The sequence below is a fragment of the Monomorium pharaonis genome, chromosome 10, assembly GCF_013373865.1.
Source record: "Monomorium pharaonis isolate MP-MQ-018 chromosome 10, ASM1337386v2, whole genome shotgun sequence".
NCBI lineage: Eukaryota > Metazoa > Arthropoda > Insecta > Hymenoptera > Formicidae > Monomorium > Monomorium pharaonis.
In genome coordinates this window covers 18,642,826-18,659,922 of record NC_050476.1, presented here as the reverse complement: position 1 = coordinate 18,659,922, position 17,097 = coordinate 18,642,826, and the positions used below count along the sequence as shown (strand labels likewise).

At 28.7% G+C, this 17,097-nt stretch overlaps 1 protein-coding gene across 1 annotated transcript; it reads right to left on the bottom strand.

Annotated features, from left to right (window-relative positions):
- Positions 1-5,438: 5,438 nt before the first annotated feature.
- On the bottom strand, positions 5,439-15,960 carry LOC118647621. The gene is made up of 3 exons (XM_036292867.1): positions 15,445-15,960; positions 14,506-14,915; positions 5,439-12,766 (listed from the first exon to the last, which is right to left on the bottom strand). The coding sequence occupies exons 2-3, from the start codon at positions 14,768-14,770 to the stop codon at positions 9,759-9,761; spliced, it is 3,273 nt and encodes a 1,090-aa protein (XP_036148760.1). The 5' UTR covers positions 14,771-14,915; positions 15,445-15,960; the 3' UTR covers positions 5,439-9,758.
- Positions 15,961-17,097: the final 1,137 nt, after the last annotated feature.

Here is a 17,097-nt window from a genome sequence, read left to right as displayed (position 1 = left end):
AGAACGTTGCACAGTCGTCGGCCATTACTAACGGTTTATTTAAACAGTATTATACATAATTAGAGAATTCAAACAAATAGAAATGAATAAGAAAATCTTTTTAAGCTCTCACTTAATGGTTTTCTCTACAAATTTTAAAATTTTTTAATAATAAAAAATGTAATAATTATTGAGAGATAAATTTTTCCGAGAGAGTATTCTTCCGAAATTTAATATAAAAATATTGAATACCTTTTCCAAAAAAATTAGACTTACAAAAGGTGAATCCCCTCTTGATATTTTATTTTAAATCGCCTGTTTCTTAATCACCTGTTTATAATTTGTTAATAGTATAAATTTTTTAACAAGAAAACCTCACGAACCCAAAAATTCTGATTTTAATAAAACTTGGCATAAATGTAGAGAGAGTAAATACATAAATTAAAAAATTTTTAGTTGGTCCTTATAAACGGTTTAAAGGGTTGAAATCACGCTTTAAAAATTAAGGGTTTTTGCCTTTTCTCGATATATATCGTAAACTAGACAAAATATAAAAAAATGTTTTATACAAAAGTTGTACAGCATAAATACCTCTATTTAACTATGCTGTAGATTAAAAAAAAAAATTTTTTTCAAAATTTACCCTTTATACCTTACCTATGTTAAATATTTATTACATTAAAAAATTTAAATTTCAGTGAAATTTGACACAAATGTAGAGGAAAATAATACACGAATTTAGAAAATTTTAGTTGGTGCTTAAAAATGATTTAAAGGGTTAAAACTACTCTTTAAAGGTTGAGAAATTTTTGCCTTTTTTTCGAAATATCTCGTAAACTTAACGAAACATCAAAAAATGTTTTATACAAAAGTTTTACAGTATAAATACTTTTGTTTAACTTTTCTGTTGATTTAAAAAAAAAAAAAATTAAAAAAACATTTTTTAATAAAAAAAAATATTAAATAAAATTGACACTTATGCACCTAGCATTTATAAATTATACTATCGTATACTACGTATTATTTATATCATCTATGTGTATATTTTTTTATCTATGTGATAATACTAGATATATATTTATATTAATTGCATTTCTGTATGTATTATTTTTTATGTGACATTTGCGCAATATTAGTCACATTGTTTTCACACAGTGTTTATTCTGTACATGTCACATATTTTACATTCATGTTTTATATTAGTCATGTTACGTATAAATCATATATGTTGTATAAAATGAAAATTACATATTAATAAAAGATTGGTACCTATTTAAATAATGTTACGCGTCATTTTCGCATTAATATTGTGCTGATATTAATATTTTCATCTGTAGAAATATTATTTTCCTCATATATGTACATACAATATACGCATGCATTTTATGACTGACATTCTCACTATACTGATAAGAAGTATTACGCCACATATTTGTTGAAAGCTTTTTCTGTAACATAAATGTAGTTATTATAAAGGGGTGGTCCCGTTTGCCTACGTTCCTGATTGCCTACTGCTTCGTTTTTTCGAGCAATTTGTGTGGAAAATTTTGAGAATGTAAAGATAAATGTAGAAAAATTTATTAAATATATTAAATCAATAAAAATAAATAATCAACCTATACTAGAAACAAAAAGTAAAACAGGTTTTATAGGATTAATCATATGTCTAAAAAGTATTATGCTATTAGCTGAAAAATTATTTGCCGAAAAGCATATGACATTCTTATTAACATACAAAATGTCACAGGACCATGTAGAAACGTTTTTTGCTTCTGTTCGACGATTTGGTGGATGCAACAATAATCCAACGGCACGACAATTTAAATCAGCATTAAAGAAACTGCATACACATGTTAATTTAAATATAGTATTTAATGCCAATTGCATACCCAAAGACGATACACTTATATTAAAATTAAATAATGAAACAGACAATCAGAAAGACAGTGAGATAGACAATTTTATTTGGGACATAAAACATGATTATAGTGTGCAATCAATGATAACATTGAGCGAATATCAGAAAGATATTTTAGCATATATTGCAGGTTTTATTGTCAAACACAAAAAATTATAAAATGTAACTTGTGCATTGAAAGTTTAACACAATCTGCACTATCATCTCTGCTGCAAAAAAGAAAACAATTTGGTAAATTATTTAATGCATTAGACGATGTGCTCAAAATTTGCAAACTAGCAGAACATATTTTTAGAACTAATGAAAATATATTAACTTCCAAAAATGTTATACAAAAACTAATTTTGTTTACAATAAGAGAATAATGTAAATAATTTATTTACTGAAGTAGAACACACTTTTAATCAAATTCCATTGATGGATCACAGAAATCAATTAATTCGAATTCTGTTAAAAAAATTTTTTGTTCTTCGTCTTCGCCACTATGCAGCTTCCAAAAATAATAAAATCAATCGAATACGAACAAAATTTACAAAGTTAATTCTATTTAAAAATCAATAACTTATAAGTAATTTGATTTTTATTAAAGTTATTTAATTTATAATTTATATTAATATTTATAATTTATAAAAGTTATATTAATGTATAAGAATAATTAATAATTTATAAGTAAATAGATGTAAACAAATTATAAACATGTTAAAAACATTACAAAGTTTTGGATATAAAAAATATTGTTTACTTCTTTGCGTTTTTCTTAAATCGTAGTATCTATCACTCCTTAATCTCCTTCATTCACTTTCATTCCCACTACTTTTCTATTCTACGAATCAACGAAGGCTTTATTCCCCCACTATGTGTTGTTAGACAGAGAGGTGACTACCATGAACAGAGGCTCACTCTTTCTAAAGTTTGACCATGCACAACAAAGGAAATCTAGAATACGCGAGGTCTAGATATCCTACGTCTATGGTTACAATTGAGTAGTAATTTTTGCCTACCTTTTCGATTCAACAAAAAAAGTACCTCGTCCACGAGGTCATAAAAGATGTAAGAAATTTTAACAAATATATGGACCTAGAAACAATAACTAAAATAAAACATGCGGTCATTCCACAACTACATAGATTTTTAACAAAAAATTATATAATTAACAACATTGATAAAGAACTTTTGAAACTACGTAAAACAACCTTTGAATTTTGCAAAAAGAATTTTAATGTTATTTTTACTAGAGCGGACAAAGCTAACGTCACAATGCTCTGGATAAACAGGAATATATTACAAGGATGAAAGAAATTCTGCAAGATAAAATCACTTATACGATGGTTAAAAAAAATCCGAGTTACATGTTGAAAAGAAATTTAAACAATATGTTAAAGAAGTGGTTACGTAAAGGGTTTATTCAAAGAGAAACCTATTGGGTGCTTCATTCAAGTGATTCCACTTTATCTAGGGCTTATGGCGTTTCTAAAATTCACAAACCGAACACACCTGTGAGAATTATTGTTTCTTCGGTAAACACTGCTCTATATCCACTTGCGAATTACATACATAAAATCATTAAAGAAAGCCTACCAACGTATGTACAATAGGCACGCCATGGACAGTTTCAGATTGTACGACGCTCTCTCGGGTAAAACTATACCGTCAACACATATCTTAATATCGTTGGATGCAACTTCATTATTTACAAATATACCTCGAGATTTTGCGATACAGAGCATTACAAACAGATGGACATTTATTAAAAATAATACCTCCATTCCGTTAGATAATTTTATACATGCCATTAATTTCATTCTTTCGTCAACCTTTTTCACGTTTAACAATAAAATATATAAGCACACATTTGGAACTCCGATGGGATTACCGCTGTCACCTACTGTAGCTGATTTAGTGTTGCAGGGCCTCGAGGAAAAAGCGTTGAAAGCATTAAAATTTGAAATTCCGATTTATTATCGATATGTAGATGATATCTCTGTAAGCCTGAAAAAAACCTCCGAAACTGCCAACGTATTTAACAATTTCTATTTGAGACTTCAGTTCGCTTTAGAACTCGAAAAAGACCGTTGTCTCAGCTTTTTAGATCTTTTGTTGAGAGTGGAGAACAACAAGATCATAATTAATTGGTTCCATAAAGATACGTTTTTGGGAAGATACTTGTCGTTTTTCTCGCATCATCCTTGTTGTCACAAAATAAGAACAATCTATAATCTAATAGATAAAACAGTTATGTTGTCAGATCCATCTATTTGACAAAAGAACCTCGAATTTTGCATCAACATATTGATGGATAACGGTTATCCATTGAATCTTATTTTCCATGAAATTAATAATAGACTTAAGAAACATTTAAATAATCAAGTGGAACTCACAGACTCTCAAACTAATCAGTAGACCTATTCTCTAACTCTTAACGACAGTGTCGATATCGTTATATTGTCGTTGCGCAGCTTTTTTACCATCTAAAATATCTGCGTAACGATACTTCTAGCTAGTAATATTGTCGTTAAAAAATTAGAGAATAGGCTTACTGCGGCTCTATTCTCTAACTTTTTAACGACAATATTACTAGCTAGGGGTTATGCAGATATTTTATATAATAAAAAAGCTGCGCAACGACAATATATAACAATATCGACACTGTCGTTAAGAGTTAGAGAATAGATCTACTGGTTACAACTGAAAGTCAACGCATAAAGAAAAAATATTTTATAATATTAGGCACATATCTGAAACTGCCTCATTTTTTGTTAATAAAGATTTGTTTATGGTTGGCTTTCGTTGCTTCAACAAATTAAACAAGTTTATTAGGGTGCAGAAGGACACAGTCGACATAAAGTAAGACAGACGAAGAGACATTTAAACACCAGAATTAAAGAACATGCGAATAATTTTAAATTAGAATCGTCGAGACACTTCGTTGTAACAAAACACATGCTAAAATATAATCACGTGTTTGATTGGGATAACGTTAAGATATTAGATTCTAAATCAAGATACCAACAAAGGTTAATTACAAAAATGATCTATATTAAGGAGCAAGTTAATAGTATTAATTTATATAAGAACACGGAATGTCTTGACAATTCTTATTATTGTTTGAAATTTTGTCGAAAATGACTAGCGGAAAATAAAGTTCGCTCATTCCGCCTCTGACTACTGAACGTTATACTTGTTTTTAACGCTCGAATACTTTGTGTGTTTGCTGCTCGTTTTAATATTATGTTTTAATATTTGGGATCTACATATGTAAGTTTGTAATTTTTTACAATACGCATATCGGTTTATTTTATTTATAACACGTATTCGATTGTTTTTGATCTTTTAGATTTATTGGCAAGACTTGTTGACCCTCTATACTGTGCTTTTAATATGAAAACCGACTTGCGGAAAAATTTTACTATTTTTCATTTTATTATTCGTTTAATTGTATTATTTATTGGTTTACGTTTTTATTTGTTATGACACAATTTGATACAATATGCGTTGTTTTGTGGTTGTTCAATAGTCGTCATTTTTTGGCTGTTTAATTATATTTTTGTTTACGTTAATTCACTTATGTCTAAATTCATACATATTGGTAATTTATTATGAAGAGAACTAAGTATAGTCGAAACGTCTTGAAATTTAACATTTTATAACACAGCTGTTTTTTAGTCGCGTTTATAATTATATGTATAATGTTTATTTAATATATTATATTGTATTAGAAAAATGTGTCTTGGCTTGATATATTGACCGATTTATCGTAGTAGTTTTGCTATTTTCAGTGTTTAAAACATATTTAAAAAAAGTAAAGGATTAAGTAAAATAAATAGCAGATAATAAGAATAAAAATAGCAATTATTACTGCTGAGCTTGTAGACGGTTGGAAAAACTGCGCATTTTCACTCGAAGCAGATGAGTCAGTTACCGTATAAATGAATTGTTTTAATATGATGGACCTCGCAACTACTGCTTTAAATAGTATAATATAATAGTAATATTATATTATAAGCGGAAAAGTAAATGCAAAAATGTATACATACTGGAAGTGCTTGACATTATCGATGACTCCAAGTAGCATTTTGCGGCTTGTGAAATTCTGATGCAGCACTATGAGTATCAAAATATTTTTTTTTAAGAGCAGTGAACGTTCTATAACATGATATATAGTAGCCGTTGATTTCATCCGGTGTTATTGGTAAAGTAACATCTTTGTATTTTAAATTATGTATAATACGAGCTTTTACAATGTCACTGCATTTTTGTATAGTTTCTTTCATAAAAGGTAATATTTTAGAATTTTCACTGTTACATATCACATACTTTTTCTCAGTATTTATTTGGCAAATTTTTACGAATTTATGTATTTACACAAATACGAATTTATATATTAAAAAAAATATAAAAATGAGAAATTTAACAACTCTTACACAATTTAATATCTCTTTACTCGAGACACTTTTAAACTTTGCACAGTGCAACGTCTAAACTTTCCGAAGATTCACATCGCACTGAATCCTCTTTTGAAAAAAACCTTCTGAAGCTCCCCTGCCTTTCTTGCAATACATCACATTTGCTCGTCGACCGTTTGATCTACTTGAGTCTCCATCTCTTTCTATCTAATTCCTACGAGTGAGTCCCAGATGTGCACAGATCGAAATGAATATCACCAATCAGATTGCTGAGTCAAATAGGATGAATTTACAGAATTTGATCCCATTCTTACTCAGGTCCCAACTTACCCGGATTGAAAGTATTTTATGGGATCCAGGTAAATCAGAGTAAAATGCATTATTCTATAATTTTATTCTATTTATTCTAATTATTTTAATTTTAAGAACCTAAAAAATATTTACAATTGCATATTAAACATTTTCGTAGTAATATACTCTGGTTATTTAACTCAGAATCCAAATTTCTATTATTAGTTTAGAAAACAATATGCAAAAGAGATTCTATTATTTAGTTTAGAAAACGATTCGCGTTCTTCATCGCAGTCTATATCGATGTTATCTTTCACTTTTCAGTCTGCCTTTTTGCATATTGTTTTCTAGGTGTATAAACAATTATTATTGTTTAATATTAATTTTTATCTTTAAATTTTATGATTTCTTTACTGCTAATTTTTCACCACTTTAAAGCAGTTTGCCGACTCTTCCTCTTCCAGAAAACAGTCTGCCAATAACTGTGACATCTTGTTTCAATAAACACTAAACATTCTCGCAGATTTTATGCTTGAATCTTATTCTTTTGTTTTGTCGTGAAAACTATCTTTAGCCCCGCCTTATTCTTCCTGACCGCTTAGGCAGACTGGCGATTTAGTGTTCGGCAATACCAAAGAACCCTTTTTAGGTAGAGACATTCCACGATGCTTATTGATGCTATTTTTATGTAGCTAGCTCTTAGACTATTAAAATATTCAGCGTTTCATAAACTCAAATCGGACGTTTAACCGAAATCTTTCTAAGAAGATAAGCAAGCACGAAAAATAATAAATTACATCTTGATTATATATTTGACATACTTGTACATATAAAAAGATTAGCTGCCATTGATGATGTTTGACAGATGGCTTTTTTCGCATCTTTTGTCTCACTTATTGGTGATTTCACGGATGACATGGTGCCCGCACGCATACACGCACCATAATAAAATATCTACATACATGGTACTGCTTGGTGCATATAAAAGTCGTTTTGAAGGTAGTAATATCTGCGCGTTCTAGATAAACTCAACATCGTTGCAGCAATGGTGGCTTGTTTAATCAAGGCATAAAAGGACAATGTGAACTCGTAACGATTTATGGCAATTATTTTATTTATTGCTCCGTCATTTGTTGACGTATGAATTTAGAAATTTTTAAGTAGCGCTGAACTCAGAAGTTACAGCGACAGTTGGCTTTTAAAGGCATGTTCTTAATATATTCGGCGACATCCTGAATTTCTACTTTACTAGCTTTTTTGTTTCCTACCACACGTGTTTTACTTTACAACGATGTTGCTGATTTATATCTAGGCTATGGTGCATTAATGCGGTGCTATACAGGTAGTTTGAATGAATAACTGAATAATTTGATACCTTCTATACAGTAAAAAACCATGTAAAATTACATAAATATCACATGTATTTGATGTATTAAAATCCGCGCATGACTCACGTAACCCTTTCTTTGTTATGTCCTTGTTTCTGTTTATTTAAACGAATAAAATGTATGTGTCAACATATCACACAAAAAAAGTATTTTTGTTTTTAGATTATTTTTGTTTTTAAAATGTTAAATTTTAAAATATTATAAAATTACGTAAAATTACGTTTGATGGACATAATTGGGGTTTGCATAAAGAATTTTATGTATAGTTTTAATTTTTGTTTAAAAAAATATATTTTTATTTATTATATATCAATGAATTTTGGATCGCCTATCGGTCTACTCCGGTCTTAATAAATATAATTTTTCTATTGAATTAAATTTTTTAGCTTTATTTTAAAATTTGCGCTAAAGCGTTTCGTCAGATTTGAATCACAAGGCCTTTCTCGATGCACTGCTGCAACAGTTAAAGTAGGATAAATATATTTTTTTTCATTCTAACTTACTGCAGTTACTAAGCAGAAACCTCTTGGCGCATAGTTTAAAATAAAGCTAAGGAATTTATGTTAATAAAAGAATTATATTTTATTACTAAGATCCACAAACCGATAGGCGATCCACAATTCAGTGATATGTTTAAACATACTTCGGTTGATATAATTAATGTACTAATATTGTTTATTTATTATAATATTTTGGTATAATATTACTTTTAAGCATCAAAATTTTTAACCGTTGTTTTATTAAAACTATCATGTTGTACTCTTTAGACGACTTTCATGTAAAATATTATAATAAAATTATTACATTTACTAAAATTTAAGTATTTAATTAAAAAAAATTAAATTATATAAGCATAATTATTATTGTTTAACACATAAATCAAAACGAGTGAATGCAACGGATAAAAGAGAGAAAGAGTCGGAATAATAAAACTGTTTATGGATGTGCGATCGGAGACATCGCGTACAGACGAGAGACAGAGATAATGCAAAGAGAATCGTTACAGGAAGAAAGCGATTAAAAAATTTTTGCAAATTATTACTGACGACCTTTCAAGGATTTTGCTTTTATACAAATTTATACATTATTTTGTAATTAGTTTTTTTTATTATTTTCTTGATAATAAAAAAAAGGATATGATTTTTTTGCTCACTTGGCTGTTCTCAATTTTATTGCTTATTTTATAAATACATTTTATTTTTTTATATTTTAAAATTAATTAAATTTATAATCAATATATTACATTCATTATTAAACGGTTTTTTATTATAAACTTTATGTTTATTTGTGCGATTTTTGCGTTTAATTGTACGGTTGTAGAGGTAAGGATAGAAGTAAAGTTGTACAGATAAAAATGCTTCCCATATGTCATTTTACTTTTGACCCGTATTATTTTTTTATAATGGTATTTTATTGATAAATCAAGTACAGTTATTGCATATCATGATGCGGTCTGCTCCTTAGCGTTAGTGCCTCTTTGACTACGACACATCAGACTTGTAAAAAAATGCCATAAATTACTAAATAAATATAAAATTCCATACCCATGGGATTTTATATTTATTTAAATATACGTATTTTATATTTTATATGTATTACATGTGTATTATATGTGCATTTTTATATGTATGTGTATTTTGATAGGTGCCGCGTGATATCATGCCCCGCTTACAAGTACCACCGTTGCAACCCGCTCCCCACTCCTTAGTTAGAACTTCTTATTTCTATTATTTTAGGAGCAGTTTTAGGAGCAGTTTAAAAAGCAGTATTGGAAGTAATTTAAGAAGCAGATTTAGAAGTAGTTTTAAAAGTAGTTTTAGCAGCCGATTTAAGAACACTTTTAGGGGGAGTTTTAGAAGAAGTTTTAGATGTAGTTGCAGAGGCAGTTTTAGAAGCAGTTTTAATAGTTTTACGAATAGTTCCAGCAGCAGATTTAAGAGCAATTTTAGGAGGAGTTTTAGAAGGAGTTTTAGATGTAGTTGCAGAGGCAGTTGTAGGAGCAATTTTAGTAGTTTTAGGAATAGTTCTAGTAGCAGATTTAAGAGCAATTTTTGGAGGAGTTTTAAAAGCAGCTTTAGATGTAGTTGCAGAGGCAGTTGTAGGATTAATTTTAGAAACAATTTCAGGAGTAGTTACACGACCAGTTTTATGAATAGTTCCAGTAGCAGATTTAAGAGCAATTTTAGGAGTTTTAGAAGCAGTTTCAGATGTAGTTGCAGATGCAGTTTTAGATGTAGTTGCAAGGGCGCTTTTACGAGTAATTTTAGCTTCTTTTTTTTCTTCTAATTCACGGTGTTTTTCAACTGGACATTTCAAAAGTTGTATATTTTTAAGAATTGGGTAACTATTAAGTATAAAAGGCTTTGCATCTTTTTCTTCTCGTTTATTTTTCTGATGTCTTAAATGTATTTCGACAAATACGATTTCTTTTACACCTTCTATTTGTATTCCGTTATACCAATGAGTTCCTTTAGGAAATGAGACACCTGGTTCTTTTATTTCTGTAACGGGTACGCGTAATAAAATTACATCTTGTTCGTAAAGTTCATATAGTGCTCGTCGACCCTGTTCTGATAGCAATGCCCTATGAGTGACATAGTCTTGGTCTGTTTCTGTCAGAAAAGCAAATCTTGACTCACATGGATTATTTCTAGTGTAAGCTTTGACACCTTCCGCATTATTTTTTCTTTCTACGACATGCCTTTGTCTTGAATGGCCTCGATTTTCTTCTTTATCTTCCCCTTCTTTACCTTCAATTTCTTTATCAGGTGCGCTAAATTCGCCTTCTGAATTATCCAGAATTTGTTTAGCATCGTTTATCTCGCTGTTTGATGGGTACCTTAGTCTTGTACCTGTGATTGGATAAATATGAGCTATAAAAGGCTTTGCATTTCTGATCCTTCGTTGACCTTTACGATGTCTTAAATGTATACTGACAAATTTGATTTCTTCATCACCATGTAATTTTATTCCATTATACCATCGGCTTGCTGTAGGAAATTCGACATCTGGTTCTACTAATTCTGAAACAGGTATCGTTTCTTCAATTTTAGTGGCTGCCGCAAGTAAGTATAATGCTTTTTGACCCGTTTTTGATAGCAATGCCCTATGAGTGACATAATCTTGTTCATCTTCTGTCTGAAAAGCATATTTTCCTACACCTGGATTGTTCCTAGTCCAAGTTATGACACCTCCATTTCTTCCTTCTACGACATGCCACGTTCTAGAATGACCTGTTGTCAAATATTCAATTTCTGTCTTAAGACGTTCGCTTGGTTTGTTCTCTGAATCATTCAGAATATCTTTAGCGTGTTGTTTCGTGTTGTGTGATGGGTACCTTTGTGAGTACTCTCCTTTTTCCACTTTTTGTTTTGCTAATTTAAGGTGTGTATAAAATCTACATTTTATTTGTTTTATATCTTTAAAATTTGGGTAACAAGTATGTATGAAAGGTTCTTCATTTTTGTTTTCTCGTTTATCTTTCTGATGTCTTAAATATATATCGACAGATTCGATTTCTTTTTTATTGTTATCTATTTGTATTCCATTATGCCAATGGGTTCCTTTAGGAAATGGGACACCTGGTTCTTCCATTTCTGTAACGGGTACGCGTAATAAAATTACATCTCTTTCGTAAAGTTCATATAATGCTCGTCGACCCTGTTCTGATAGCAATGCCCTATGAGTTACATACTCTTGGTCTTCTTCTGTCTGAAAAGCAGATTTTGATTCACATGGATAATTTTTAGTGTAAGCTTCGACACCTTCCGCATTATTTCTTCTTTTTACGACATGCCTTTGTCTAGAATGGCCTTGATATTTATCTTTATCTTCATCTTCATCTTCATCTTCATCTTCCTCTTTTTTACCTTCAATTTCTTTATCAGGTGCGCTAAATTTGCCTTCTGATTTATCCAGAATTCTTTTGGCATCCTCTACCTGGTTATTTGATGGGTACCTGAATCTTGTACCTGTGATTGGATAAATATAAACTATAAAAGGCTCTTCATCTATCTTGTCTCGTTTATCTTTTTGATGTCTTAAAAGCATATTGACAAATTTGATGTCTTCTAAACCATGTAGTTCTATTCCCTTATACCACCGGCTTGCTTGAGGAAATGAGATATCTGGTTCTACTAATTCTGAAACAGGTATCTCTACTTTATATTCAATGGCATCGTTAAGTTTATGTAGTGCTTCTTGACCCGATTTTGATAGCAATGCTCTATGAGTGACATAATTTTGGTCTTCTTCCGTCAAAAAAGCAAATTTTCCTATATGCGGGTTATTCCTAGTCCAAGTTTCAACACCTCCATTTCTTCCTCCTACGAGATGCCGCGTTCTAGATTGACCTATTGTCCAATACTTTTTCTCATCACCACCTTCGCTTAATTTGCCTTCTGAATTATTCAAAATATTTTTAGCGTGTTCTGGCGTGTTGTGTTTAGGGTACCTTTTTGAGTACCCTTCTTCTTCGGGACTTTTTTTCGGATTTTCTTTTCCGGGACTTTTCCTCGGACTTTTTTTTCCGGGACTTTTTCTCGGACTTTCAGGTCCGTGTCCGTTTACTCCGCCAATCATAAAAAATATTTCTGCACCCTTCTTCCACTGAATTTTATCTAACCATTTGGCCAAATTCTGAAAATTGTTCTTTAGTTTTAACACAGTCCACTTACGAAGTTTTAATGGATTTTGCCCGATTTGAGAACCGATCACCGAAAACAGACAGCTGTTTAAATCAATAATAACGTTATCGGGATCTTTGCTATCTCTTAGGGTCCAGTGACCTAGAAAAGGATTTAAAAAAGTTTAGATAGAAATTAAAATATATTAAAAACTTTTACGTGTAAAACTTAAAAAAAATTTAATAAGGGTTAATGTCCTTATTCGCGATCGTATTTCTTCTACCGATTACTTTGATGTGAAACGTTATATACGAGGCTGCCGATTCATTAATGTTTACTAGTGAACTGGAAAAATTTTGAAGTTTGTGCAGTACAAAAAGATTGTAACGTACAAAGATACTTTTTTTGCGTTTCTTGCCGCACGTTATCATCCACGCGTATTCTTAAGGCCATCACACAATGCCAGGCAACAGGCAATAGGAACAAAAAATAAAAAAAGAGATAAAGATAGAAAAAGATTCTTTCTCTCTTTCATTATTTTTGTTTCTATTGCCTGTTGCCTGGCATTGTGTTTAGGCTTTTTAGAGGATGCTAAACTGCTCGTTAAACTTGATTGAGTTCGATAATGTAGAGTCATTCGTGCATGTTATTAACACAATTTTGTATGTGTTTTATTAATAGATTTGAAAATTCTTTTACAGAATTAAAGTTTATGTATTGTATTAATATCAGCTTATGAAATGAATTTCATACTGAGAATTTACAAAATTGTTTTAGATTGCTCTTTTTAGACACAAAACGTTCGTACTCATTAAACTTTTTTATTAGAACGCCTACGCTCAATCTAAAACAGTAATATTGTTCCTAAATGTTTGCTCCACTTGGGATCAAGCTTGATTTGTGCGTACAAGGATCAAAATTTTTACATCAGACACATTTTGTTACGAGTTGACGCTAGAAGCCGATAATTTTAAAAGTTTTGTCTTTTTTCTTACAAAATCGTTACGGCCCGGGTTTGTTATTATCTATACTTTAATTCTGGAGAAAGATTTTTAATTCTGTAAATGCAATTAAAAGATTAATAAGAAATAAAATTATAATTATTAAAACAGGACAACTTTATCATCTTCTTAAGAGTGAGATTAAATAGAACGTAATGGTTAAATTTAACAAATATAAAAGTTGTCAACTTAAAAATTTTTTATTAGCTATTGTATTATTCGATATTTCTGCTATAGTTTTCATAAATGACATTTTATACACTATAGTTTAAAGTTGTCTTACACAGAATTTAGATTATTTATATTTTATGCATGAACTCATAATCCTGTTTTACAATAATTGGTGTTAATTAATCGTGTGCGTGCCTGCGTGCGTGCTTGTGTGTGTTGTTAATTTAATCTTCTATTTTTAATTTTTTTAAATTTTAACTTTAAAATTCAATTTTTTTTTATTGTTGGTTGAATATTATTACTGAATTTTTAGTAATTTTAATGTTTATATAATCTAGTAAAAGAAAATTTGCGTAAACATCATTTAACAATAATATATATAAAATTCTTGTAAACACAAAGTACAATAAAACATTGAAATACAGCATATCTTTAATTGTAAATGTAACACGAATGCAAATCGAAAATAGCGTATTATTCTCTCAAAAAGTGGATATGGCTACGTAGTTTTAGTCATTTTTTACATAATAATTAATGTAAAAAAAAAGACCTGTAATAAAGAGTTTGTTTTGAGATAGAAGATAAATTTTTTTTTTTATTATATTTTAATTGAATTAAAACGTAACTGTTTTAAATTAATTTAAAACAGTTTTTAATTCAATTATAAAATTTTATATATCAAAACAATTTTACACATTTTTTTTTAAAGTTATTTAATTAATAACTTACCAATTTGTTCCGAACTGTTTGCATGATATTCAATATCTACAGATTGTCCCAATTTTTGTTTTCCGATGGTCTTATTTAAACTACCATTAGCATTCCATATATTAATGGGTCTCTTAATTATGTTACTCAAAATAGCAATGTGTATTAAACTAGCTGGTCCATAGTTTTCCAAATCTTGTATAATGTCTTTTACATATTTAATTTTGTGCATTTTGTTCTGCTTTTTATAATTACGATAATTACTGATTAATTGAATTTTATGCATCTCTCTATTGCGTTTTCTTAACTGTATTAGTTATTTTTGATTATTTAATGTTAAAATTTAAAGAATCGTGTGTCCATTATTGAATTATAGTTTTCTTCAGTTTTAATGTTTATTTCGTCTTTGTTAAGTGTCAGCTCCTATATATCTAAAACAGATTATTATAAAATTTATTTTATAAACATAAAAAAAAATTTTCTGAACATTTTGAAAAAATCTAAAATCTTGAAAGAAATGCAGAAATTTAGATAAAGTACATAAATATAAGAAAATAAAATAAATAATACTTGTAATAAAAAAGTAAAACATATTGATAAAAAAATAGATTTTAGAAGAAAGCTGTCAGAGTAAAAAAGAGTTGTGTTATTAAAAAAGTCAATTATTTTTAAATAAATCTTTAATTAAATAATTAAAGTTTAAATAGTAAAAAACAATTATTTCTTATAATATTGATAAAATTTACAAGTTTGCATCATTACTTTGTTGCAATAAATTCAGGGTTTACATTGTTAAAATTTATTGTTAATAGTCTAAAAACTCTAAAATCTAAAATTCGGTTTTGAATGATCAATAATTTAAGCAGAGAAAAGAGAGAGAGAGAGAAAGACAAACAGACATGCAGAATTAAAATTACATTATTAAAATATAAAAGATCAAGGTAATTGAAATTAAAATACCTGATCTCTAGCTTGTACAGAATCCATTATATTATCTGATAATTTTAATAAAAATTTGTATTGGTAGTAATAACCATTTTTTATTATGGAATTAAATTTTACTTTAAATTTTGTTCAGCCAGATGACATAATGAGATATTTAAATCAAATTTTGTTGCTTCGTAATTGTTTTTCTGACATTAGCTGCATTTTATGATTTTTTGTTGCTCACTTTATAATCGATTTTATATAAAAAGTCGATACACTTAATATCAAGTTTTTTTTAGTTGAATTCTATGTTTGTTTCTCACCGTTAGAATTTTATAATAAAATTAAAATTAATTAATAACTAAATATAAATTAAAAATAATATTTTGATAGGCATGTAAGTGTTAGAATATACATCAATTATTTTACAAAAAGTTCGTATTTAAGCCTTGTTTTGACTTCCTCTGCCCTTTGCTTTAATTGAGAAAAAAGTAAATTACTATGATTTAATAAATTGTCTTGTTGCGAGATGCCAATAGAAAATATATACTTAATATAATATTAATGCAAGTACAAAGGTCTTGATTGAATCATAATGTTGATACTGCAACAGCCTATGTTATTGTATTAAGTATTTTTTTTTTTTTTTTTTTTTTTTTAAAGTAAAAAAGACGCAAAGTGTGTGTATGTGCGCCCCTAAGAAAAAAAACATTATTTTATGTAAATTGCTTTTGTCCTATTGTTTTAATGTCTTATTGTCTTCCCTAAAAAAATAATGATATAAAATTAATGCGCCAAATATAAGAATATTTATTATACAAAATTTATTTATTATAACTTTTTATTGAAATATTTAATAATAAACGGGCTTGATGCTCAAATAATTAAATAATTGAAATCAACTAACGGGATTATAGTAAAGTAAAAACCTGACGTGCCCAGGTCGCATTTTTTTATATTTCCAAGACTTTATGTTATTGATATTAGTAAGTATATACAAAAATACGATTAATGTGGCTTGGTTTTGTTTTACTATCCATCGGTTTCTACATTACTATCTGTTATTATTGATAACATTTCCATTTTTTAATTAATTTTTTGATAGATTTTATAAGATTTTTTTAAGTCTGTTTTTCAAACATATTTGGCTAACTGTATTGATCTCATCCCATTTTTAAATGCGTTTATGTACTTAACACATTTTTTTTTTGTAAAATGTTTGATATGTTGTTATTTTTGCATTACTTTTTTTGTACCAATAATTTCATATTTTTATTGCATAAATTAATGGTTTATTGCGTTTTAACAACCCGGGCACGCCAAGTTTTTGCTTTACTATATATATAATCTCGTTAGTTGATTTTAATCATTCAATTATTTGATCATCAAGCCCGTTTATTATTAAATATTTCAATAAAAAGTTATAATAAATAAATTTTGTATAAATATTCTTATTGTTGGCACATTAATTTTATATCATTATTTTTGTAAAGAAGACAATAAAACAATAAAACAATAGGACAATAATGCAATTTACCTAATATAATAATTTTTTTCTTAGGGGCGCACATACACACACTTGGCGCCTTTTTTAAAGTTTTTTTTAAAAAAAGGTAATTTTGTTCGGATATCACGCATTTTGTAGTATTAAGGAAGTTTCTCTGCTGAGGACCGGCACAATAAGTA